The sequence below is a fragment of the Nylanderia fulva genome, unplaced genomic scaffold (genome assembly GCF_048542155.1).
Source record: "Nylanderia fulva isolate GAGA-0341 unplaced genomic scaffold, ASM4854215v1 Scaffold3, whole genome shotgun sequence".
Lineage (NCBI taxonomy): Eukaryota > Metazoa > Arthropoda > Insecta > Hymenoptera > Formicidae > Nylanderia > Nylanderia fulva.
In genome coordinates this window covers 7,777,730-7,805,007 of record NW_028190368.1, presented here as the reverse complement: position 1 = coordinate 7,805,007, position 27,278 = coordinate 7,777,730, and the positions used below count along the sequence as shown (strand labels likewise).

At 39.0% G+C, this 27,278-nt stretch overlaps 1 protein-coding gene across 1 annotated transcript; it reads left to right on the top strand.

Moving 5' to 3' along the window:
* The first annotated feature begins 133 nt into the window (after window positions 1–133).
* Window positions 134–27,249, top strand: LOC114942537 (uncharacterized). Its single transcript, XM_029317910.2, has 5 exons — window positions 134–497; window positions 2,247–4,420; window positions 4,832–5,093; window positions 8,242–8,555; window positions 20,871–27,249. The coding sequence occupies exons 2-5, from the start codon at window positions 3,985–3,987 to the stop codon at window positions 20,948–20,950; spliced, it is 1,092 nt and encodes a 363-aa protein (XP_029173743.1). The 5' UTR covers window positions 134–497; window positions 2,247–3,984; the 3' UTR covers window positions 20,951–27,249.
* Window positions 27,250–27,278: the final 29 nt, after the last annotated feature.

Here is a 27,278-nt window from a genome sequence, read left to right as displayed (position 1 = left end):
CGTTCCTCGGTGTGACGACGGCGCCGACGTCGTCGGTGATGCTGGTGGTAATGGTGGTGGCGGCGTCGGGCAGGAAGGGGTAGGGCTGAAAGCAACCCTGCCAGAACGGCTACCTGCCTGCCGCCAACCCTGTCCGCGACGCTTCCCCAGTACTTGGACGACCGCGCACGCGACATCCTACCGTCGGGGTTGCGCGCTGTCGCGTCGTCGTGTATGCGTGTGCATGCGTGCATCTATCGCGAGTGCACTCGCACGGGGTAGCGGCATGCCGAGAGCGTTGCTGGGCACACCAGCAGCCAGCAACGTGGGGCTGGCGTGACATAACCCCAAGTGGCACGCTAATCGCAACAATCAACCCCTATCGCGAGAGGAGCCTCATCTCTCGCGCTGGGCGTACAAGAGAGACCTAGCCGGACCTCCCGGTCAGCATCTCCGCGAGATATGGAATAATGTAGCATCGCTAGGCTAAATGAGGGATACAGGAGGGTGCGCGAGTAGTGAGTAATTTATGAGCGGAATTAACGCAAAGCTGCAAATAGTAGTATAGTGTTAGTATATGTGCGTGCGTGTGTGTGTGACAACAAATAGTCTCATGTTCGCGTGATGTTTTCGAGAGAGATTTGTTGTAATCTACCTTAGCTCCTGGTTCTTTTTCTCTTCGCTCGTTTACATATACTTATGTACACGTATCTTCTGTTTTCTCTCCTTTGCGTGGTACAAAATTCATTTTCTTTTTTTGAAAAAAAATTTAAAGATTAAGTAGACGCGCTCTCTTGACTTTCTCGTTGCGTGGTTCTAACTCACTGTCTCTTCGTTTACTCTGTTTTGATTGTAATTTACCTCTCTCTTGAAGGTAAACACACTCTCAGAAATGATTTTGCAAAAAGAAAGATTTCAAAGATGAAAAAGGAAATTTGTACTTGAGGTACTTCATTTTTCAAAAGCTCCGTACCTTCTTTCCTAACTCCATCTTTTTTGTTATCTATGTTTTACCTATCTTATCCTCTAGTGTATGCTTTGTTTCGCGCGTCTTTTTGCTTATGAGATACCATGATACATTTTCGCGAGATAGCTTCATTTTTGACCTTTATTCCCTGGAGAAGCACGAGAAAAATTCGTCGGTCGTGTTTGGGGTTCGCGAAGAATTCAAAGAATCGAGGGCGATATAAGCAGATTGGATGGTATACGTCACGGTGAATAAATTAGGACATTGTTTGAAGATAGCCGCGGGGCTTTGAAGCCCGCACTGGGCTGTGTTTGACATCTCGAGCCTGATCCGCGATACGGACGAAGTTACAGAATCATCGGATAGCTCAAAGCGCGGAACGGTCTCTATGTAGCCCAATATTCTCGCTTCAGTATCGAGTGAATTTTATGGTCAATCGGCGGCCAAAGCGTCCTGATGTATATCGAATGCGCTAATCGATCAAGTTATTATGTAGGTGCTCTGACATTAGAGCAATCGAAATTAGAGCGATGACGCTCTTCATTCACTCCATCAATTTATCGCGTTTCACAAACGAGAGAGATTTATCATTCCTATATCTTATTTATAGATTCAGCAAATACAGTAATCCCTTTTAAGATATCAGAGGATTGTGATCTACAAAATCTGTCTTTAGTAAAGATATACATATAGGAAATACGTATAGATAGAATTTATAGCGTTATATTTAAAATATTTATTGTTAAAAAATTTCAAATATTATATAATATAATATTTTAATTGGTTACTGACACAACAAAGATTTTTGATATTTTTATTTTAGCGCGTGCAGAATATCTTTTTTTACAATATATAATGGATTATTTAATTATTTATATACCCAATGCAATTTTTCAAAATAGGTTGATGAAATAATATTTACTTATTTTGTTTGTAGAAAATATTTCTGGAACCTGCTTCGACACTATCGAAAGAAAATTCAAACATTCAAAAATCAATATTCAAAGCTATTTAAAGTATTCAAGAAATAGAATGTTATACGAGTGCAAAAATATTTAAGCGCGCGACAATATCAGTATGACCCCGATAATTTTCAATATACTTTAGTTTGGAATCTGACAATTTAAATTCAATTTCAATAATTCACACTATTGGAATATAAAAATCGTCGACTTAGCAGTAATTATTTCCGCGATATCGCATTATTCGGATATTTCAGCAACCAAGAATTTGAGCGTCGAGTAATTTTTAATCTCGATTTAATTAGTATAATTTTCTCATGGGTCGTATCGTGTTCTAGCTTGGCATGGATGCGTGTTTCGACCGTCCTTCGCATTGCGTCGCACGGAAGAACGGGGTCATTAGCTACGCGGATACTCGGTCGCGAGATGGGTCAAGCGAAATCGCTTGGACAGAAGCGAGCGACGTAATTCCGAGTTCGTTTTCGAGGAAGTGCGCACCGGGACAGGTCGATCCATCATCGTTGCGGTTCCATCTGACACCTTGACGACGCAGATCGATCCGATCGACCTGACCGCATCTCTCGCTAATAGGAATGCGGGATTTGTGTTTACAAAACACGCGATACACGCAATCTTTACGAGGAGTTACGTGCGCTACTGAATAGAGCGTTCCTGGACGTTTAAAAGACTTTAAATTTCTTTTTTTTTTCGAGACACCCTCGAGACACCGGCGATCGATTCTTCAGAATTGACAAACGATCTAGAGCTATTTTTCGCACTAACTATAATTATTGGAAGAATCGTCACGACGGCACTGCGACAAAGATTTTAACGAGACACTAAAGCGACACCGTGAAGTAACACCCGGCAATATTGAATTATGAGTGCTTTTGTGTGATGCGACGTACATCCGCGTAACTTCAGTGAATACGATTAATCATCTCGTAAAGCGGATACTTGGATACGGAAATTCGCGTATGATGGAAACGCGAACGCCGGCCAAACCGCTAGAAGATATTTACGGCAACCGTGGAAAATCATTCGTCTCGTCGAGCACGGCGAATCATCTGATATTTGCTATCAGATAATGCTGGGCCATCATTGATAATGGAGAGATAATCCGGCTAAGACTCGCATCGCGAAGCTGACCGTTGCAGTCAAGGACGGTTCACTGAACATCGATTGGTTCACGGAAGACAGAACGAATCCAGATTCCTTCCTGACGAAGCAATGCCCGAACGGGCTATAAATGGGAGTATCAATCATAATTATGGGAATCTTTAATGCCGCGATTTTGAATCCGCGGAGAAGCGGTTGCCCAAAATTGGAATAAATAAAGAGTTATCATATTTTATCTCTTTCTCTCTTTTACCAATCGTTAATAAACAATTAGCAGTAAGTAAACAAGATCGAGTCAGATACTGCCGGCAAGTACTTGTATAAAATACTTATTTAAATATCAAGACGCTTATATATGAATTGCGTACTCTCTATTTGACTACACGAGAGAGCTTTCCTCTACTGGCGAACACACAAAATTGCTTTTGGGTCGGCGAAGAGAAAAAAAAATATATAAAAGAAGGCTATTTTCCCATAGTAACCATTGGCGCAAAGAGCATCGACTGCTAACGCAGATGAATTGGCAAGGAACATCGACGAGCAGCTTTTACGCGGCTTGTAGCTGTTGCTGTTACGAGAAAAGGAGATCGTTAGCAGCGTCGGGCGGAAATCCCGCGGAGAAGATTAATGAACGGCGCGGTTAACGGTAGAGCGAAGTCGCGCGACGATAGCACAGCTGCGATAGAATCAGCGGGAAAACTCTCCCTCTCGCTCTTTCTGGTCCGGCAGTGGTGATTCGAGCAAGCCGGCTTGATGTTGTCGCGCTTCCTGCAGGAGCTGTCATCGGCGGACAACAAGATCGCCGTCGCGGAGAAACGGCGGGCCGACGGTTTGTGATCGTTTCGGGAGCGGGCCGATCGTACCCGCGTCAGAACCGATCGCGAGAGCGCAGCAGCGATCGCCACGATTGCTGCCGATGAGGGTAATGTGACGAAGGCGGCGGAGGCAGGTGACGAGATGACGGTGACGGTGACGCCGTCGACTTCCGACGTCGCCGACAAGGCGGTGTCGACGGACGATGGCGGCGGCAGCGGCATGGAAGTGGCGCGTCTCGAGGCCGTCCTCGCCGCCCTGGTGGAAACCAAAGTGGAAGCGATGAAGGCGTCCTCGACGCTCAGCCGACGTTCCGGTAGCGCGCCCGCGAGTCCGCGCCGACCTAGATTGACCTCGACCTCGACGGCCTCCTCTTCGTTGAACCACCACCATCACCATCATCATCATCATCATCATCATCCGCATCACTCGCAGCAGCAGCAGCAACAGCACAATAAGAAAAAGGGCCAGCATCATCAGCAGCATCACCGCCATCGTCGCAGACGTCACGATTCCGCTCCCTGCGAGAGCGATTACCTCAACAACGTGATGGATCATTCTCAGCATAAGTTACCTAACGGTAAGTTAATCATTATTATTGGCTTTTAATCTGGATAAATGTTGGAGTAATCCATCCTCCGTCTCGATCCATTACAAACTTATAAGAACGTTTCTTCATAAGACATCTTTAAAATGTCTTTAAGACGGCTTTAAGAAATCTTGTGATATGAGATCCAAAAGACATCTTAAAAATGTCTTACGCGCAAATTTTAGACATGGTGCTGTCTGGGAAGAAAGAAATAATTTTTTACCATTTTCAATAAATTGTCAGATTTTTTTTATAATTATTAATTTTATGTTAGATATAAAATTAAAGCCAATTCGTTGTATCAATTTTTTTTCAGCGCAAAGAAATATATATTGTTGCATTCTGAAATATTGAAGAAGATTAAATGATATTTATCAATTGTACTTTCTCTGTTTGTCATAGGAAGGGGACGGAGAAGAGCCTCCGAAAGTCCTCGAAGTCCTCGAAAAAAGCGCAGGCATTCGAGGAGCCCAAATGTTCTTCAAGGCGTCGTCCAAGACGTTCACCCCGGCCTCGATTCGCGCTTCGAGCTGCTCGGTGTTGACGGCGACCAAGATGTGGCTCTAATAAACTTCGAAAGGGCCAAGGAAGTCCTCGGCGACTCCTGCGAATATCCACGGCTGCACCGAAGTGCCTGCTACTTTTCTCAAAGCGCAGCTCAATTGTGAGTATTTTCTTTACGCTCGATGCACTTTTCGAAAGTCGCGACGAGAAGAACAGTAGTGTCGATAAGACAAACTTTGATTTCGTAGAAAGAATAATATTCGACGAAATTATTATAAAAACCAACCATTCTTTTCTCAACGGAAATTAAAACATTGTCTTCGCTGAGAATCAAACCGACTCCAAGTTCTATTGAAATTATATCCTCTCTCTCTCTCTCTCTCTCTCTCTCTCTCTCTCTCTCTCTCTCTCTCTCTCTCTCTCTCTCTCTTCTTTCTTTTTTCTTGTAGACAGTCAGACTGTTTCAGAAAATCTTTACATATTCCCTGACATAGTTTTCTCATTTATGATTTCATGAAACTTTGAATTCTCGCGTGCGCATCAGGAAACTCTCTGTGTTGGCAAACTTTTGTACGCTATCTTGTCCTTTACGGGGTCGCCGAGTGTTATCTAGTCCTTCCATATTCACTATATTCGATCGGTCAACTGCGAAAGGAGAGAGAAAGAGAGAGAGGCAGAGAGATATGGTTTTGGCGTGAGCGCAACACAACATATAGTGGAACTGGGTCAGCGCAGTGCGTGATTGTGCGCCTTAGTAATATGCCGCTCTCAGCAAACATGGTTTGGCGGCTGAACCACCTGGGCGACAAAGGACAAGCACTGCTGAAGCGTGTAATGAAACTGCGGCCGATCGGGAGTTACTCGATGGCGAGAGTGATCACAAGGAGACGTCATCACGTTACCACGTCATCCTCTTGTGTACTCTTCTCTTCCTTTTTTTTTGGATTTTAAACAGAGTCTCGAATTTCTATATATAGAAGACATTTGATAGCCTTTCAACGCGATGATAAAAAAAGTCTTTTATTATTTTCTCACATTGATTAATTCAACATTGAAGTTTGCGTAAGTTTCTCTTACAGCTCAGGAGTTTATCTGAGGATGTTTATTAAACATTTTTAAAGAATATATTTTGAAAGATATTTAATTATTTATATGATAATAATGCGCAGAAAATTAAAATATGCAATCATTTATAACAAAAATAAGTTTCGTTCAGCTCTTGAAGTTTGTTACAGCGGTGCTTTATAAATCCGGAATAATATCCTTTGATTAAAAATGTAATAACCAATGTGACCAAAACCATCCTAGATATATGCAAAGAACTGTCAAAGAACATATCTTGACAGTTATCAAATAACTGTTCGATATATAGAGACAATTTAATTAAAAGACTTTTTGTACGGCGAAGTAGAGAGAGCGTTGCCGGAACGACTGACTCAACGTCGACGTTTACTACTTGATATGGTCTGCTCCTGATATAGCTAAATCTACTAGTAGGTATATATCGATTTAATTTCTCTTTATCGTACGTCTTCTTTTAATCGAATATGTTGTTGTAGCAGCTCCTAGCTGTATATTTTTCGCATTTTCCGATAGCTTTTCGTTACAAATGTCATTTTATATCGATATATTTTTATAACGTATACGGAAATTAATTTTCTCAAATTGCGGAATAACGAAAATTTATCGGCCGAAATACATAAATTTCCCTAACAAATGTGCAACGGAATGTGCAAACGTCGACGCGAATGGATGCGTTGGCCATTGTCCGACCTTACGCTGGCTGTTATCACTAGCTCGAATTCGAGTCCTGTACAATGCCCGGCGCGTCACCTCGGTTATCGTTTTTCCACTTTTCCGTCCTATTCTAGCAGCGTTTTCTAAAATTATACTCAGAGAGCACGTGACACACGGCCTTCGTGTGTGTGACGTAGATAGTGCAACAATTGTTCTTCGTTCAGCTCGATATCGGGGTCTGCTTCTCGTTGCTTGTTGGGAACATGTATCGAATTGCCGGCACGCTTTTCGCATTATCGAGTTTGAATTTGTAATAGCTTGAGCTAAACTCAACAATTTTATTGTAAATATGTCACGTTAATTTATCACGCGCCTTGTTTAACGCGGGCTTCATATTTCCTTTTTAAATTTCTAGCAGTAAAGTTCTGTGTAATTTTATATCACATACTTTACCAAGACAAATTCTAACAGTCTTTTGTCAAATATTTTGCATATTTAAATTAATCATTTTACAGTCTAAAATGTTATATTATTGAAACGTTATGTCGAATTAAAATTTTTTAATTTCAAATTTTAATTCTTCGAATAATCATCGAAGTAATCGTACGCAAAGATACAAATTACTATCTTGAATTATTATTTACGCGTACATTTTAGTTTCTTACAGTTGCGGAATTCGGATTCTTTTAACAGTTTTTGCTCTCTTCGTATTGTTCAGTTTCTCGCTTTCGATCTTGGTCGATCGAGAATGGGATAACGTTTCTAATTCCAAGGGTCGATGTGCAAGCAGTACGCGGAAGCACATAACAATAGATCGGCCTTTCAGTCACCCGCATACGGCAAACAGCAACTTCTCTCGTATTTCACGAACAATGCAAGTACCATCATGATCGATATTTGTTCGTTGCTCATCTTTCTTCGAGTCTTCACAATCAGTGCCAATGTCCAGGAATGTGCTGGAGATATTATTTTTTTCGTTTGGTTCGCAAACGAAAAGCGCATATAGATTTTAATTAACGACAACGATCGCGATAGCTTGAGCCATCTTATTCAAATATGAATAAACATAGTCTCGAGAAATGGATGAATTTAAGATGATACAACGCTTTGATTTCTATTTGATTAATCTTTTATTATAAAAGCACTTAAATGTTTTAATATACGCAACTTACCTTTAACTTTATTAGATATTCCCTGTTTCATTTGTTTTATATTAGTGTATGTATGTATACAAGAGTTGATCTTAAAAATATAACAATCTATTTTTGATTTCAAAGAAATTGAAAATAAAACATATATAAATAAAATATTAGTTTTCAAGTTAAATTAAATGCCGGATGCACAGCCGGATTATTGGCATGTTTCATATTCGAAATGGTATTGATCAAGAGTAACGATTTGACAAGCTATAACAATAACCCGTTGTGGAAACAATAGCTTGATATTACATGTGCTGTAATGGATTTTGAAAGCGTCGTTTCAAAGTCAATTTTTGCCCACTCGAAACTTCGAAACGAATTTTCATTCGAGCAAATAACGAAAAAAATCTCTTTCTTCTTGCTGTTTTCCAGAAAAATTCATTACGACGACGACTATGTGGCGTTGAACATAGCCGACGAGCTGGAGGAGGAAGAGACCCTGAGCGGTCCGGAGAAGGTAGACGAGCCTCAAGGAAGGTATCACCGGCCGCGAAAAAAGCGCAAACGTAAACGGCGCAAGATCGACTCCGTCGTTCCGGAAGAGGAGAGGATCGATTTTGTCGATCCTGACGATCTTCCTCCCCGTGCACGATGGACGATCGTCGCGACCGCTTGTCTTCTACTCGCCATGTCCTTGCTCCTGGTCGGTGTCACGCTGCGAATGGCTCCTATAATCGACGACATGGGTGAGTGAATCGACAACTATCGGCGTACTCATTTCGCTTTATTTGGCGAGTTTGCCAAAAATCGTTTTTCTCATTTTATATCGTTAAACCATATTTTTCTGGTCACTTTTGCGTCGATATTGTTTTTTTTTTTTTTTCAATTAAACCTGCAAAAAAGATTCGTGAAAGATAGAACGTTCTGCGTGCTCGATAAACACTCGTTTACTCGCCGGTGATTTTATTAGAACGCGATAAAGCGCGAGATTTATTACCCGCGCGGTACGGATTTTTTACGAACGGTGAGTTATCTAAAAGTTTACTTACGCGATGCGTATGAAACTAGTAGCTAGATAGTAGCATGAATTTATACGTTTTGAGAGCGTAGGAGAAAATCATGTCGGATTACCGGAACTGAAATATGCAAGGTGGTCTCGAGGGTGGTAACCTCCGGATGAAGTCGCAAGGCATTAATGATTTAATACAGCTTTACTATGCAATTCCAGGAAACGATATTGTCACTCGAGCAGATCTAATTAACTGCATTGTCAAGTTTTCACAAACTCGGAGATTCGATTTAATTTTCTCATAATCTTTCATTAGAAATTTCATAAAACTGTTCTTTCATTTATACTATTATAAAATCTGCAGAAAGTTTCTCAAGTTCGTATTTACACTCACTCAATAAGTATGTAAATATTTGAAAACTTTAAGTGCATATATACTTTCAAAATAATTAGAAATTATCTTGGACGGTTCTGAAATAAAAGTCAATAATTAATACGGTGACCTACTACTTCAAGTAGTATACTTTTCTAATTTATCTGTTTGAAGTCAAACTTTTCATCAATACACCAAAAAGTAGTTTTCAGAGCATTTAATCTCGCTGACATGATTTAATGAAATTGGTCCTCAATTATGTGAAGTGATATAAAGATTTCGAGTTATGAAGATTACCTGATTCTAATGTGATAATGATTAGATCGTTAATAATTTTGGACGTCGTCGTTCCTTCCTAATAGCCAGGAAATCACGTTTTCTCGTGTGAGAAACGAGCTGGTTCTCTTAAACCGCGGAGATTTTCGCTAATTAGCCGGTAGAATTATGCGCTATGACGAGCGACGACACCCCTGAGTGCCGCATCTGACAGTGAACCACTGCCTCGGATGTACGATCGTAAGGCGCGCAAAACGTGCACCTATATACACACTCGAATGTATACATTTAGTTCCACTCGCACAAACGAGCTGTATGCATCAGCGTGCGAGGTCGAGGGCGCTTCGCGTCTCTAAATTAAAGGCGCGCGTCTGCGAATCCTCCAGTCAGCCGTCGGATTTCCGCAGCTGAGCCACCTTAAAGACCCGGACGCGTCGCGTCGGCCGGATAAAAAGCTCGCTTTTATTTCGAGAAGTTTAACGTGTCGTGTTTTTCTCCCTCCTGCGTGTCGCCTCGAGGACCAAAATGTTTCATCCCGTGGCGAACGCGAGGATTCCGCGATTCCGTTCGTCCGGTGACACCCGCCGATTGGAAGCGCTATGCGAGAAATGGAATTAAAGTTTTAGCAAGCTTTCACATTTCCGATGCCCGCACCTCTCCGACGTGATGTGAAACTGTTGGAGCGATCCGCTGGAGTTAACTCTCATTTCTCTCCTCGAGGGGAAACAATTTCCTGGACGTCCGTGCGCGGAAGCAGTAAGGCTAAAATAAAACCGCGCTTTCGCAAAATCACTGACGAGAAAAGCAACTTAAAAAAAAATGCGATTTTAACGCTTCGATATTTTATAGATCATTAATCCTGTTCATTCAATTACTATGCGAGTAAAGGAATGAGATTAATAAAGATTGTCATCATCGAAATAGGTCAATTATGACTGTGAAAATAGAATATTCGAAATCGATTTTTCCGAAAAATATTATTCGTCTTTTTTATATTTTAGAACGTTTTGTTGCTACGCAGTATCGTGATTTTCGCGTATAATTATTTGTTGTAAATATTTTTCGCGTTTGTTTAATATTGTTTACTTCGATGCTAACTAAATATATTAAAATTCAGTTTACTAGCCGTCAGCGATATCCGTTTCCGATAGAATACGTCAAAGTGTGAATGACGTTGTATAAATACACCAACGCGCGCGAAATCAACAAGTCAAAGTCGATACTTGAACTTATACGGTTAGACGATATTCTGTCGAGAGATTCACAGAAGCGATGTCATAGCTTGCGGCAGCGTTGCGGAAACGTTGCGGTATTATTGATCCAAGGAGATGAAATTGTTGATCCCTCGTCTCTGATAATTATTCTCCACATAAACGTTTGATAATATTTAACTGGCCTGAAGCTAATAAATTTCCAGAAATAAAGCGCGCGATAGACCGAACGTAATCGAGAGCGAGATTATTTTCTCGACGCTCCGAGCATTTGTGCAAAGCTTTGTGAAAATTAAAAATTGTAAATTTATACGTCATATATTATTCCTCGCATAATTTGTTTTGAAAATTTAAACAATTTCGAAATGTGTGTCTCTATATAATATAGAGAAAATATATTTTTATATTGGACAAGATATAAGTTATGAAGCCTAGACTCGTGTTTACATCGAATCAAGAATCTAATAAATCTAAATTTTAAAATTGCCTGCACGTCATTTATTATATAAATGTGATTGAGCGTTTGTAATTAATTGTTTATGAACCACATGATTTTAATAGTTAAATGTACGAGATATTACTTTATGCTTGACTGCAAAATTTGTTTGCAAAATTACTACGGTATTGATTTGCATCAGATGCGACGTTCCATAACATCAATCTTTCATGTCAGCATCAGTATGTGCGACTTTAAATATTTTCGATTATCAATATGGCTTTTTTATCGTATTACATCATGTTTTAACTTAAGTAGAATTATCAAATTAGCATTTTTTATAAGAGATGAAAACTCAGTATATTAGATAATTATATTTAGCTAATTGCACTTCTAAACTTTAACGGTCTCTGAATCTTTATTCAATTTTTTTTAAATGCCCTACATTTATTTTGAATTTAATGTATACTTATATACCATCTCGTATAATTACACGTTCTCCTTTCCTTTTTTAGAAAATTTTTACATACCTATATATATTTATTCTACTTGAAAAGAGGATGAATTAATTCTATTAAGTCTCACAGTGAAACTCGTTTCTTTTTCGATGTTCTTGAATCTCAAGAAATATCTTGCAGCAAAAGATAGCTCTCTCTCTCTTCGAAGCTTATAGTTGTGACGTCTTTGCAGCAAAATTATCGTGTATATGCTTCGTATCGATCTTAAATTCGCAAGATGCCTTCCTGCGCCCGAATTACACAGGAAGTGTCTCGTTTCGGTACTTTACCTTTACAACATCGCGTTTACATCCTCGTATTGCGTTCACAATGAAATCAGGTCAAGCCCAAACACGCGGTTGATTTTCGCCACCGTTCGATTTTGACGTTGCACGTCATTAAAGGGTACGGATATAGACCGATCGTCATTGCTGACATTTGGTTACACCCACAACTGCCGCATGTCGATTCATTACGATCATTTGCGCGTCAATAACGATCGTTTTGCTCGCACTGGATCGAGCGATCAATCAATTAGCGGTCTTTAATTAATTCCAATGAGCAATTGTAAACTGAAGCTTTTGAGTCAATGCTCGAGTTGTAGCTCATAATCCAGCATTATGCTGTTCCCAAAATTTGCAATTTGACAGAAATCCGCCGATTGTTCAACTGTTAAAACCTGCTAGAAAGCTATTTTGTAGCATAACATTTTTTAGTTACCTATTTCTTTTTTTTCCTTATAATCTCTCTTGTGTACATATGTTTGAGGTCGGTGATGTTGTGACTCTAAAGTGCTAACGCTGCATTTTACATCGAGCCTCGTGTAAAACTCTGCTACAAAGTACGTGAATTTTTTATTTCACTGTCACCGAGAGGAAAAGGTGAAATGGTGAGATCCTGCCGTGGTGGGTAAAAATTTAAATAGCACCTATTTCACGGGGTCATAAAGGGTCGTACGAGTAATACATTGCTGGCCATTACGCCCGCGTACCTCAGCAATATTGTAAAGTAGTGCGTATCGATCTTGTGGAAGATGACATCTGCCGTGCGAATTATTACGTGTCCGGTATTTGCATAATTCTAGGCTGCGTCAATTTGTGTTCCTATACGTCGTCTCGCATAATCAGATAACAGTTGCGTGTCGCAGATTGTTGTAAACACGAAATGCGTTTAACACATTATGAAATTAACACATTGTTATTGTTTCTGAAACGCTGTCTCTATTTGTGTATTATTTTGGCAATTTAATGTTTTGTGGATATTTATTCGGGACGGTCACGAAATTATTTTGTCCGCTCACGCATTCTTATTTGCAAATATATTTTACATCTATGTATTTGTTTTATATATTTTTTTATTAAAATACTGAGTATTACAGTACAAAAATTTCAAATGTTATATTTCTACACAAGTTATTGCATCACATTCATTCTGCGAAATTCTAGAGGATTAAGAAGAAAAAGTGAATTATTGCATTTCTTTCTAGTTCTCCGATTAAAAATTGTATAATTCGCAGATGATAAATTTTATTGTGCGTCAAAATTTGAATTCTAATTTAACAAGGCTCTCTCTCTCTCTCTCTCTCTGTATCGCGTAATATAGGATAATCCATTTTACATTTAGAGAGTGAAATTCAATGCGCGATTCGAGCATTACGTGTGTGCTCACATTATTATATTACTTCGCGAAATCAGGTTGGACCCGATTCAATGTGTTGTACCTCTCGATTTGACTTACGGTCTACTTCATAGGTGCGAACGTATTACAATTCACGGAGCAAAATCTCCGAAGTAAATCTACGTCATTTTCGAACTGTGTGCATTTTTCTGACTGACGTCACAAAATGTAGATCTGCGAAGATATTTTAGAGTTTAATTTCACTCCTGTTGCCGTGAATTAAAAATGTCGGGTCATAAATACTATCGTCGTAATTTGAAAGCTTTCATGTTCTACCGCTTTGCCCAGCGCGGGTCGGAATTCTTTAAAATGCTGCGCAAAGATATATATATATATATATATCTGGTATATGAAAATTTCATTATAAGAAACTAGCTAAATCTCGCACACGTTGTATAGTAGCGGCGTCATTAGAATAATGCGATTTATATATGCGCGTCATGTGGCGGCACTTGGTGTCGACAAGTAGTATAATTTTCCGTTTGCCGAACGTAATTTTCCATGTACACACATATCACGTACACATATACTTATTAGAAGATCTTATTTTACACGCTCTCCCGCATCCCTGACATAGCGACGACTTTCCGAAACTGGGTCAATTTCTTCGGAGCCAATCGCGTCTTTTTCACTTTTTCACTCGTTTATTATTAAAATATGAGAATGGAAAATATAAGTGATATCTCACACGTTTTTTGGCAGCTTGCGCCAGTATCAATGGCTGTTACACAGATAGTCCATTAAGCGGACGTAAATTTTGGAGACGATGCTATACCCACTTTACACTTTGCCAGATTTTTGATCGATCTATATGCGGTAAATTGGAAGGTGACACCTCGATAGCTCATTGCCTTAAATTGTGTGCACATTGTTTGTATTTGACGCTTTCGTAAACTGTGAAGCGATACATCATCATAAAACGGATGTACTTTTTGCTCCAAGATGTGTGTAATTGAAAAGAGGAGCGATCGGTCAAATTTATCGCGAGAAGTATCGAAGTAGACGTCCATATAATCCCTACTTTTTGCCACAATTTCGAAACGTGAAAGAATGTGAATGGTAATTCTCATTTGTCTTTATTTCCTTCTCTCAAGATAGAAGGTTAATAATCGTAAAACGTTGGCGGAGAATTTTATTGGTAATGGAACTGCGCATTAGCGTCAATGGTAATCGTGATTTTCGATCGTTACTAAAGTGACGGCGAAACGATTACTCCTACGGAATTGCATTCCGTGAGATTCTCGACTAATCTCGAGAAGTTGAGACTCGTGCCGAAATTAGAATCGGATATAGTGTTTTTCGTAATTGGTCAATAAAATGTAACAATAATAGAGGCACTAAGAATAATAATAATAAATAATAGGCAGGAAAAATTTTGCTTTGCTCAAACAAGTTAAGATCTTTTCAGGATATATTAAGATGGAATGTAAATGAAAATTAAACTGAGCAGAAAAAAAGGACAGATTTTTAATATTGATTTAAATACTTTTTATTGAAGAAAACATATATTGCGCGGTAATAAAATTACTTTTTGATTTTGTGAAGTTTTGATTTACTTAACTGTTCTTCTTCAATCTATAGCTGTTATTTTCTTGATTTTAACGAGGTAAATATATTCAAAGCCGATAATTTTAGATTTATCCCTTCTGCTTCCCGGGAAAGGAAATGCTGACGTCGGACGCGTACAGTCGTCACGCCGCTTTTCATCCCCGTTCCGTTTTCAATGCTTTCGCACGGCTAAACTTGATATCTTGTACTCTCATCTCCATTCGACTGCGCGTAAGCGCAGTGGGTTGGTGCTGCGAGCGAGAAAGCATTGCAGTTTCATCTCCAACGGCGGCTATCTCGCTGCCGGATCATAAATCTATCGTTCTACTGCTATGGTTAGTTTATTCAAACACTCTCGGATTCGAGATTTCAACCGATTTTCCTTCAGCGTATTTACCTCTCTCTCTCTCTCTGTTTTGATGTCGGAAATCGGATTTGTGCTTTGACAGCGCTACCTCTTTTGACAGTATATGTAAAAAAGTCGCTGGTTTATCAAAATATTAAAGCTTCGAGTCGCTTTACTGATCGCTCTTTTGAAATTTATGAGACTCAGAGAAACGTACACATTTCATATATCGATTTATCTAGACGATTTAATTAAATAAATATTTTTTTTAAATATAGGATTTTTGTTTTATACGAAAATAAATACGCAATGTGGAAATAAGATTGCGCAAAATAATTTCGCAAAAATCTCGTGTTATTTTTGTTCTTAAAAAAAGCACGAAGAGTTTATTTATGATATAATTATGGAAAAGTCATTGAAAAATAAGCTAATGCTGCAAACAATTACAGCGATTAGAATAATATATAGGTCAGCAACTTAACATTTCGCATTTTAGTTAATATCCGTAGATTTAAAAGCATTTTTCTCGAGTAATTTTTTCGCGAGAAAATAGGTGAATTGCAATATGCGCGAGTCCCATTTATTCGGACAGGAATCACTTCTTTTAGAATACTCTCGCTCCAGTTTTCTTCGCGAGCTCCAAATATTAGTCTCCAGTTATTGCACCATGGTAAAAAGCCAGCTGAGCCCGGATTATTCATATGTTTCTCATTTGAAAATTGTAAGATTCGGTGAGATTGTGCGTAACAAAGAGTGCATCCGCATTTTTGCTTTCTTTTCCTTTTTTTCCGCGATTAATATATCTTAAAGTAAATATATAAATAATATTTTATTATATTGCGTGTATTATTAACAATATTAATAACTCATATTCATAATCGATAAACATATGCAATTTAAAAAATTGGCAGGACTATTAATATAGATTTTAATATTTTATATCAATTTTTGAGGAATTTTTTATCGCTGCATTAATATTACAGTCAAATTATTATTAATTTCTATAAATCACTTGTGAATCTCATTCATTAATTACGTAAAAGCTAAATTGCACATGCATTAATCAAAGATATTAATGCTTACTGTGTACATACGATTCTTGGCTGCATTCCGAACGACCATGAAATTAATCAGCAATTCATCTTCTTTCTACATTGATTCAACATTTTTCACCGTTAAAATCATCTAGGAAAGATGATTGGCACGGTTTCAGAGATTAAAGGTCAAATTTAATACTCGTCGCCATCACAAGTCAAATAACGTGTTAGATTAAATTGATTGAATTGATCCTATAGTTTTAGTAAAAGAGATTTTTATGTTTCACAATATAGGAAGACAAAGAAAAAAAATTACGTCAGTCTAATTTAAGAAACATCAGCTGGAAATTTTTCAACTGCACATTTATATTTCTCGTTAGCAATTTTATATACTTTAATCACGTGGGAAATATTGTAGATTTTTCATAAAATATTTATTACATGATCGCGTTATATATTCAAAATATAGAATGTGTTATCATATCCGAAGCTTTTTGGTGGAGCATTTTCTCTATATGCGGCTTTTCTGAAATAATCAGCATTCTCTAAAGAAATCAGGTCTGACATTGATAGATATAAGAATGCGGTTGGAACTATAATGAGAGATAACTATACGCGAACGCGCAGCATCCGCTGTTCAGGCGACAGCTGGAGAATGCTTGCGTCACCTGTTACACCCGTCATTCGCCCCTTCGCGCTTTCCCGACATTCTGGCTGCTATTACGTTCTCTACGTCGCCGAGATATGCTAACATCGGTAACCGGAACTGGAGCACCATCGATTATCGATGTCTGGCGTCGCGCGAGGAAAATACGGATCACAATTGGAAATTCAGTGCACGCGAAACGCCGGAGCCAATTTCGAACAATCCGTGAAATGTTCGCGGCCGCGTTACAACCGCATTTCACCGGCACCTGACGTGAAAAAAAGTCCGGTCGGGAGCGATGAATAAAAGTAAAATGGCGCGTTTACGGGCTCGCGAACGACCGGCGAGTATAATTTATCATACACCGCAGAAATTTTACGGCAGTCGGATATATGTCTTTATCATCCCAATCTAACCGTGCGGAAGACTTTTATCCGATTATGCAGTCGCGCACAACAAAAGGAATCGATACTATTACACTTAGTTTCCGTTTCCGGATGCCAATTTCCTGATCCATAATCGCGCACGGGATATCAAACGCGGTAAATTAAAGCCGCGATGTCCGCGCTTTAAAAGGGCACTTGGCCAGATAGATAATTCGTTTGATCGGTTCCTGCGCGATAGATTACATCCCTCGTGAGGATCGATATCGCCATTATCCATCCATCTTGCCAAACGAACCATCGAATTCACTTCTCGCGATAAGAGACGTTGTCAAGGAAACGAGCGATTCATCACCGTCATCTTCATCGGCCGTTTTACGGTCCGATGACGATACTGAGGTAATCTCAGCCGTCGCCGTGGGTGGTGAAGCTCTCTCTAAATATTTGGCCGAGTATATTTATCGGCGTGCACACGCGTGAGAATGTGCGCGCGTACACGGATTTCGGCCCGCGGAGTAAGGAGACACGGAAAACGGCCCGACTGGATCCCCTCGATCGGCTAAAAATACACGTCGCAATAAACTCAAGGGTGACGTCCACCGCCGCGTATCGACGACGTTTTTAGCCGTCCTTCTTCCTCTCTTCGAACTTTTGTGTTTTCTTCTCACCGACCGCACCTCACCGTTCCTCAAGATTACGTTCCGCAATGTTTACGCTATTTACGCGCCACCTATAAACTTGGGATAATTTCATCAACGTCGCTCATATTCTCGAAGCGTGAAAATAAGCAGCGAGGAGAATACCAATTTTTCGGTCGCATTATTCGTAGGGGATGAAGCCGCTTTTTAATAAAGCCGCTTCTTCTAACTCGAATTTGTTTCCTCACTCGAGAAGTTTCGTATATATTTCGGTCCAAGCGATAACAGTTATGAAACACTAACGCGTAGTTGTGTGTGCTCACTGATTGCATCAACATTTGCCTTTCTGAAGGGTTTATTATGATAAGACACCTGCACAGTGTAACGTTGTGTCAAGGATAATTAATAATAACATCGTGTCTTCAAGTTCAAAGTCCTTGAGAATCAAGACCTAAAATATTGTGCATACATACTATATTCTCGCTGTCCGAATCACAGTTACGCGATTCGATTCCCTCGCTGAAAATGTTCAGATTTGTATTTCGACTTTTTCGAAATTTTATTACTGTGAAATTTGCAATGCAACAGTTGTTAACGATTTCAATATTTGCATTTCATCAAAAAATTTCAATATATCTGATATTACTTATAATAAATATTATCACTTTTCTATAAGAGAAACTTTATTTTTTGGGCAAATTGTTTGAAATAGAAATATTTATAAGGACGAATTGTATTAAATTTCAAATAAATGTAGATAGATATTTTTAGATTTATATTTAAAGTTTTGAATAAAATTTGAGATCGGCTAATTTGGCGACATATATAATATGATGCGGCATTCTATAAATTTCTCATGCATGAGAAGCATACTTGTGGCGTTCTTGCAAGAATATTCGTACGTTGCTGACGTTCATGGAAGACGACCTGGCCTCTTTGAGCTCGTCGTTGCGGTGTCGTGGTCGCGATTAAACGCGAAAGCGCACACAAGAGAGTGCTCTATCCTGTCGATGGTAAACCCGTGAAAACCGCGGTAGATCTACTTTAATCACCCTTTACGACGCGATATAAATAGCCCTTCAGTTATTTATCACTTACTCTCCATAAAAATCTTTTCCCACCAGCAGCGAAGATACGATAAAAGTTTTAGCCGAAGCCGATTTACATTATTCCGAGGAATAATTATCTCCGAATTAATAACTGGCGCATCGCATTAACGAATTTCCTCGATTTTGTAGCAACAAAGTGTGACGGATAACGCTATTATATATCCTTGAAGATACGCATCACTGATAATACGATAAAGTGTGGATCGTTCATATACGTATATTTTGTAAGTGTTAACGTTATAATTTCCGTAGAAAAACTTGTCCTTCACGGTAGACTGCAACGTCAAATTAATGTAAAAACAATTCATATTAAAACCGTGTAATAACGATGAAAAATAGTCCGGACTTTTCGACGCGTGCTCGAGACCATTAATTCACTCGCCATGGACATTAATCATCGGGACGATCGAAATCGACGACCGAGCGCCGCTTCGTGCGAAAGGATCATTCTTTACGTGGACGATTTCGCGACAGCGAGCGGCCAAGACCTGTCATCCCCGGAATTTCGCGCCGAGGATGTTTACGTCTTGTCCATCGAACCGGACGGTCCGCGAAGATGTCATCGCTCCAGTCTGTATCCACCCGACAGTTCGAATTTCCATCTGGACGATCGTTCGATTCTTTATCCCTTGAAATCCAGCGAGAGATCGCCCTCTTCTAATCTGCTCTACTCTCAATCGAGCACCCCGAGACGCTCCAGATGCAATTTAGATGTCGATCAACGATCCAGCAGACGTTCCAGCATGCAGTCGAATCGCTCGAGAACCAACAGCTGCAGCAGAGCGACTCCTTTAGGTAGGAGGAACACGTAAATAAATGGAAGGGAATCTATTTTTCATTACTAATCGCAAACTCGCTCTCGAATAATTACCGTATAACACATTGTTGCGATGTATTTTCTCGTGCTAAAATAGTCTTCTCGCGACCTTAAAATATAATCGGATTAAGTCAATCTGCTCTTTGCCGATTTTGTGACGTCACTATGCTCGAATATGCATTAAAGATGCATCAGATATCGCATTTAGCCTTGAAGCATCCAAAAGCGATTATCGCGTCTATCGATCAATTTCTGTGGGCGTGAGGAAAAGCGCTTTAACATTAATACGCGACGACGACGTTGAAACTTCAGGGGATGATAGAAGAGCCAGTGTTAGCAAGAAAACCAGGCCACGGAGGGCAAGTACCGCTACTTCACGAAAGGATTCGGTTCGTCCCACAAAGACGGATGTTAAGCAGACGCAGAAGATAATAGAGGATACTCAACAGCTTGAGCAGACGAGGCGTCATCGCCGAATCGCCATGATCGTTCTGGGGATTTTTATCTTTCTTCTCACGGCCTCGATACTGGTGGTGGTCATCACCTTGACTCACAGCACCTTCCTGAATCCTGCGACAGGCTCGAAGGAACTGGCCGAGCACAGAGCGCAACGTAAATCATCATTTTTTTGCACAACACTAACTCGAAATCATGGAACATACGTCTGAAACTATATTTCTAACCATAATCGCCAGTTGTAATATATTTTTCTTCCTCGCCGTCTTCAAGCTTAACTTCTTTTTAACTGTTTTAAAAGTCGATTCAACTTCCACGATTATTTTTTTATCATAAACGATTACGTTTGATAGGCGAATAATTCAAGTCTGCGCTGTTGTTCATTCATGAGTTATATAAAGTTAGCCGCGTCGTCAAAGTTAAGAAGAATCTATTCCGATGCGAGAAGAAAGTAACATAAATCTGCATCTTCCTCGCTCCATTTCCGAAAACGAGCACGTGCGACGACGATGTTGCATTGTATACACTTGTGCAAAGATATGTGTACTTCCGTTCCGAGCAAGTTTCGAGCTTTACTCACTGACGTTGTGTTGTTGTTTCAGTGCGGAAGGAGAACGAGGAACTGCTGAACTCTCTGAACAGGGACATTTCCGTGCCTGAGAACGTTACAGCGCCGCCCTAAAGCGGAGTAATCAAAACGAAAGTGCATCGCTTGTCAATCTCGTTCTCGATTGCCTTCAGCCACGTGTGACACGAAATCCTCGTCCCGCGAGGGATCGCAACTTCAACGTCGGCGTTTTACGAAGTGCGAATCATCCGGACGATTCAGGGAAGAAATCTCGAGACAAACGGTGAGATAGATTGGCAGTTTTGGCGTATTCATCTCTTCAGCAATTGTCATCGAATCGATAGCACGCTGATTAGGTGTATCGCTGCTTTAACACGACGCTTCAAATATTATACGCGCGTCTTTGTATACGACGTCGCGATAAGGTTGTTGCAAAATATATTCGCAAAAAATCTGACATCGCGATACCCGACATACTATATTGTACTGTTGATTGTATTGTTGCCACATTTAGAAGCGGCGTACATATGTATATGTGTATATATGTATATACACCGTTATATCGTATCAATGCAGACTGGGTGCCCTCGATTCCAGATGGCTTCGTCAATAGCTAACTCCGATCAGAAGCACCAGACCAGCGTTCAATCTGAATTATTGGTGAAGTTCGACGCGCCAAATTAATTTACTCGACAGTGACATTTTTATCCGAGATGAATATCTTGCAAATTCTACAATTGGAAATTCCGAATAAGCTCGCAACATTGTATATATTATCTGGATAATTATCTCGATAATTGTTTCTGACGTATATATTATTATCATTACTACTACTCAACAAATTACTCGGTCGTAATAATATCGTAAGCATGAAATATGTCATGATAAATCGTACCGCATGTTCCGCGGAGTGCCTGATTTGCGTTGAAACGAATCATAATAATTCTTTAAGATCGCAATACTTGTGATGAGAGCTCGCGAAGTAGTTTGCGAATTTCAATCCGACGATAAAAGTCGCACGCACCGAAATGCCAACAACGAAAGGATCGATTAGAAAAAAAGTGACGCGTGAGAAAATGTGGTGCCGTAGACCTATAGCATCTGATCGTTTGTCTGTCGGCAAAGGAAACGACGTGTACATGAAACCTCCCTTCTCTACACTTATTCGAGTGCATGTACGTGGCCCGAATCGGGGATACACGTGAGTATCGATCTGCGTCATCAACACGCGAATACGGGCTTCATACGTCACGGATTCGCGCGAAATCGTGTCGCAGGGCAAAAACGCGACGTAGATAATATATAATATAGCTCCTTTTGTGCTTTTTTACATGTCTTCCAGGACACGAGAAAAGGAACGCGATGAACTCGATGAACGGAGGTTCTCACCCAGGTTGATTCCTTAACGCCGCGATGACGTTCACGATATTCTCGCGCATGTAGAAAGCTGTACATAAAAGAACGTTTGTTATTTAACATTATCGTTTGTAGTTACACGTTGAGAGGCTAGTTGAGATAAGGGCCAAATTGTTGTTGTCGATTTGTAAGATAAAATGTCGCATAGAAGACGTTCGTTGAGATCGCGCGCGATACAGAAAGGGAAGAAAAAAGGAGAATCGGAGCACACGAGTCAGTTAAATTAAAGTGTGAATGGATGTGTATGTGTGTGTGAATCGTGCATATGTGCATTATTGTGTAAGAGTACAGTTTACGCTTCGTATAAAACGGCCAAACTATTTTTATTCGTTTCACTCTGCTGCTCTCGGTGCAATTTCGAATTTGGCTTTGTGACTAATTGCTTAAAGTTTTATCGAATGCTTTTCGTAAACGCGTAATGATTCGCGATTCAAGCAAAAACTTTTTCCGATATCCGTGTATTTTGAAATCTCTTTTCACAAGCTTATACAGAAAATATTTGCTAAACTTTTAAATCCTGCACTTATCAAGCAATGCACATTGTTTCGATATAATGCGATATATATAATATACGCGCTGCTCTCTATATTTTCACAAAATTTAATTCTATAATAAGTGTATTATTGTTATATATACAAGAGCATTATTTTCGCTATTCATAATTTAAAAGAGCTAAATTTTTCACATCATGAAGTTTATTCTGCGTTATTTATGCATTACATTCGTGATTGAAATTATTTTATTGTAATTTTATATATCAGATCAAATCTGATATTAAAATTGCAAAAACAGATGACATTTCATGGCACTGAAAGGGTCACATTGGTATATCGATAAAAATATAAATTATAGCCCCTGATGTATAGCCCCGTTTACATTCGACGGGTATAATCTGGCTTACGCTGAAAAATATGTATATATAACCAACACGTTTCGTAACAAAAGCTCCCTGTGGTACGACAATGTCGAACTTGGATATCGCTTAAGACCAGAAGAAATAAAAGTTGCGCGAAATTCGAAAATTCGTTCGAGAAAAGCTTTTCTCGCGTGACGTCCGATACGATAAAACTATATCGTTTGGATCGACCTTATTCTTTCTTATAGAGAACTCTATGACATTTATTATATTTTATATTTTTCAAACGTGCACGCGAAATGCATCGAAAATGCACAAATGCAGCATTTGCTATTTTAAATATGTAGTTTCCTTCTCTCTGTGTGTATAATATTTTTAATTTTTTTTTCTCTACACTATAAAATTATTGGGATGAGTGTGATATTTCCATACGACTAATTTCGTAATTAAAGTGTATCGTTTTTGTGAGAAATTGGGCTATACTACGAGGTCTCGAATATCTTTGCTAGCGGTTGCTTTTTTATCTGATGACGAGATAATGTACGATAACGCGTTTCTAAATATACTGTCGGAATAATTTACACGCGGAATATACATATGAGTGACTAATATTGTTTCCGCGACAAGTAAAAGTTTCGCAACGTGTATAACAACGGATGCTTAAGAACGCGCGAGAAATTTCAATTTTTACGACTATTTGTCCAGACTGTCATGCAATCACGTATACGTCGAATTTAAGGTATACGTTTATCGAAACACTATGCGATCGCGCTAATGTAGGTCGATCAATAAGGCTCGACAAGAAGAATTTTCTTGAAAAATCTCTTTTCAAAGACCAAATCTCTTCTCTCGATTCGTCAATTTCTCTGTCCTCGGTGCCGAAATAACGCGTCGCTCTGTTTCGCTATCTATTCTAAAGGTAACCGTCCTAAAAACATTATGTTTTATTGAAAAACTATTCCGCTGATCGCGTTTGATATCCTCTTTTGCTTCACCTCATATTTACGAACGAACAGGACTTGCTACATGCTATTTACTAACTTATTAACGACAGGATCGACGACATAGGCTCGATGATTGTTTATCGTCGAAGAAGGAAAACGATCAGTTTGATAGGTATACGTCTGCGTCGCACAATCAATCGGCAAACGTAATCGCCGATCTCTCGTATATGCGATGTGTATCGCATAAGAAACGTATAAGTTAGAAGCTTAATGATAAATCAGTCTTTCGGGCGAACATCGCGCGGGCCTTTCTTTTTAATTAAGATTATAATCTTAATAATTATTGGAGATCGCGTTACCTTATATGATAACGCAATCGATTTCGTTGATAAGTTTGTTAACGTATAGTCTTAAAGCAATTCTCTCACGGCCGTAGATCTCTCGTTAGAATATTTCGGCCATAGTTTTCAATCGATCGATTCGGCGATGAAAATGAAAAGAACGCAATAATTCGCTACACATTACGCGTAGAAAATCCTTTTCTATGAATGATATTTCCCTTTTCTACCTTGTAACTAGTCATTTTTAGGACCACTTGTAGAAAAGAAATATTGTATAGGGTAGTATACGATTTTGTTTGCTACACCTTTCTCTCAAGACGGATCTTCGTCTTCTCTTTCGCTTAAAAGTCGCTTGGCCTAAACGCGAGAAATTCGAATTTAAAAAGCGAGCTAAAATAAATAGTTTAGAGTGACCGTGCGCCTCGTGGCTGCCTGATAGTTCCAAGAAAGAGATCCCACGAGAGCCAATTGAGTTCGACAAGTGTTTGAACATATAGTTGACGTTCAAAGTTTTACGCTAGTCGCCTTTTGATTTCTTACGACATTATATATAATACGAGGATAATACAATCGCGCGGACTTGGCATTGCATAATGAAATACACGTTCTCCTTTTGTTTTCCTCACAATGTTACATTGTACTTAACGTTTAAACTCCAGATGTGAGATGCATGTGCCAAACCTGTGCGTGTATGTTACAATATACACTTTAGATTTCCTTCGACACATTGTAGTGCCGGTGTGAGTACGATCGATTGTGTGTGCGTTTTTATGAGAGAAGAACGGGCATTTTCTCCGTCGAGAGAGCGAGAGAACGTAAACGTAGCTCGTTGCGAGAACGACAAGCTTAACTCGGGAATAAATAGATTGTTCTCTAGATCGTTAATCGCGGAATTGTCGAGTAAAATGATTCTTATTTGTCGTATTGTCTTCGATAGCATTTTTATTTTATGGCAGTGATAAAGCGCTGGCGATATAATATGATTGACGTAACGATTGACAAAGTGTATTCTATAAAAAAGATAAGGCAGAAAAGATAATATACGAAATTTCGATTTCAACGTTTATCTTCCAAGTGCAACTAAGGAATTTAATGTAGTATAATTATTAAAATTGTATTAAAAGAGATAAATTGATTTAAACGATTATTTGTTTTATAGAAATATTTTTTTTTTTTGAAACGCATGAAATTAATTGATATTTAAATATATAATATTTAATATTTCAATATATCTAAAAAATGTTTAAAAAAGATAATTCTTTTTTTCTCGGAGAAAGAGAAAAACTTTATATTTCGTTACTTTTTAATTACTCTTTATAATACCGAATATTAATCGTACACTGGGGTGTAGTAAAATTTAAAACGTTCATTTTTTCTATAATATAAAGCGAGAGCACTTTGTTAAATATTAAGTAAGAACCTAATTCTGTGTCGTTATAATGATGAAATCATATATATGCAGATTAATCCGTGCTCAAATTGAACAATGTGCATTACATTGAATAATAAGCGGAATAAAAAGCTACATGCAAGTTTTATCTCGTCGTTCTCGTATGCGAGGCACGCATATTTTATTCGAGGGGAAAGATTTACGTGAGTGGCCGCATTCCGGGCACGTTGACGAGATTTTACGCTAGGGATTGTAGTAGTAATATAATAATCTCGACCACACAAGATGTGTATCATAACGAGAAAACGTTGTGAGATGTTAAAATGGATGAGATATTATAAAAATTTATGTTTCTATATTGTAATAAAGCGTTTATGTATAACGGGGTTATTATAATGCAAAAATATACATACTAGTTGTCCGGTTCGCGACGACTTCTTTATTGACCTTTGACTGATCACGCCGTCTCCTAAAAACGTCTGAAACTGTAGAAATTGCGAAATGTCGCTGAGATAGGAATAAGGGAGAGGAATAAGTAAAAAATGCGAGGAAAAAAGCTCATATGCTCGACATCATTGCGAATTAAATATTAGCTTTATTGTTAACGTATATTGCAAACTTCTACATGGTAGAAATCTGAAGTTGAAGTAAAATTCGATTAGTCTTTCAACCCTGCCTGAAAGGGACGTGTAGAGAGTCATGCAATAGCGTGAACACACTTGACACTCGAGAGTTAAGATATTATATGCTTATTAAGAAAACAACGTGCTCTCCGTAACATAGCCATATAATAATAATAAAAGCGAATGTGATCGTCGAATTTTTCGCTAAATTACTTTTACGAGCAAGTGTAGACGCTCTGGCCATTCATACTTTTGGCTGTTTACTCATCAAACATACGGCTATGTGTTTTTCTGGTCTACGTAACAGGTGGATCGCGTCAAAACGGGGGCAAAAATAAATCCTCCCTTTTAGCGGAGAGGGAAAGGTGCCATTAACCCGATTATGAAACCAATTTGCGTTGTTCGCGTCGATCAGACGTCCACTTATTATCGGAGACCACTTATGCGCACGAGAGCACGCACCGGATATTCCGGTGAATTTATGACACGCGTCAGAAAAACGCGTGTGAGTGTATTTTTCTTTAACTCTAATAACGGGCCAGTTATATTCTACGCCGAAGCGCTATTCTTACAACGCATATATCTTACCTTATCTAAAAGGAAAAATATAATCAGTAATCGGAGCAATACATGGGCTCCGAAGCAATCGAATAATAATCGACAGATTCCGGATTTGATTATCGAGCACTCTTATATATATGTTTGTATGTTATTGATTGAAAATTGAAAAAGACTGAATCGTGTAAAATTTCGTGTCTAAAAGACAATTAATAAAGGAAGGAAATTATTTATCGTGTCATTGCGTAAGCAAATATCATTCCTTTTTTTAAAATCTATCTTAAAGGGATGAAAAAGATATTCGTAATTATCTA

Excerpts from the sequence above, each read along its gene's own strand:
- LOC114942537 (XM_029317910.2), top strand. The coding sequence starts at position 3,985 with ATGACGGTGACGGTGACGCCGTCGACTTCCGACGTCGCCGACAAGGCG. Across the intron at positions 4,421-4,831 it reads TCAGCATAAGTTACCTAACG|GAAGGGGACGGAGAAGAGCC; the intron begins GTAAGTTAATCA and ends TGTTTGTCATAG. Across the intron at positions 8,556-20,870 it reads TCCTATAATCGACGACATGG|TGCGGAAGGAGAACGAGGAA; the intron begins GTGAGTGAATCG and ends TTGTTGTTTCAG.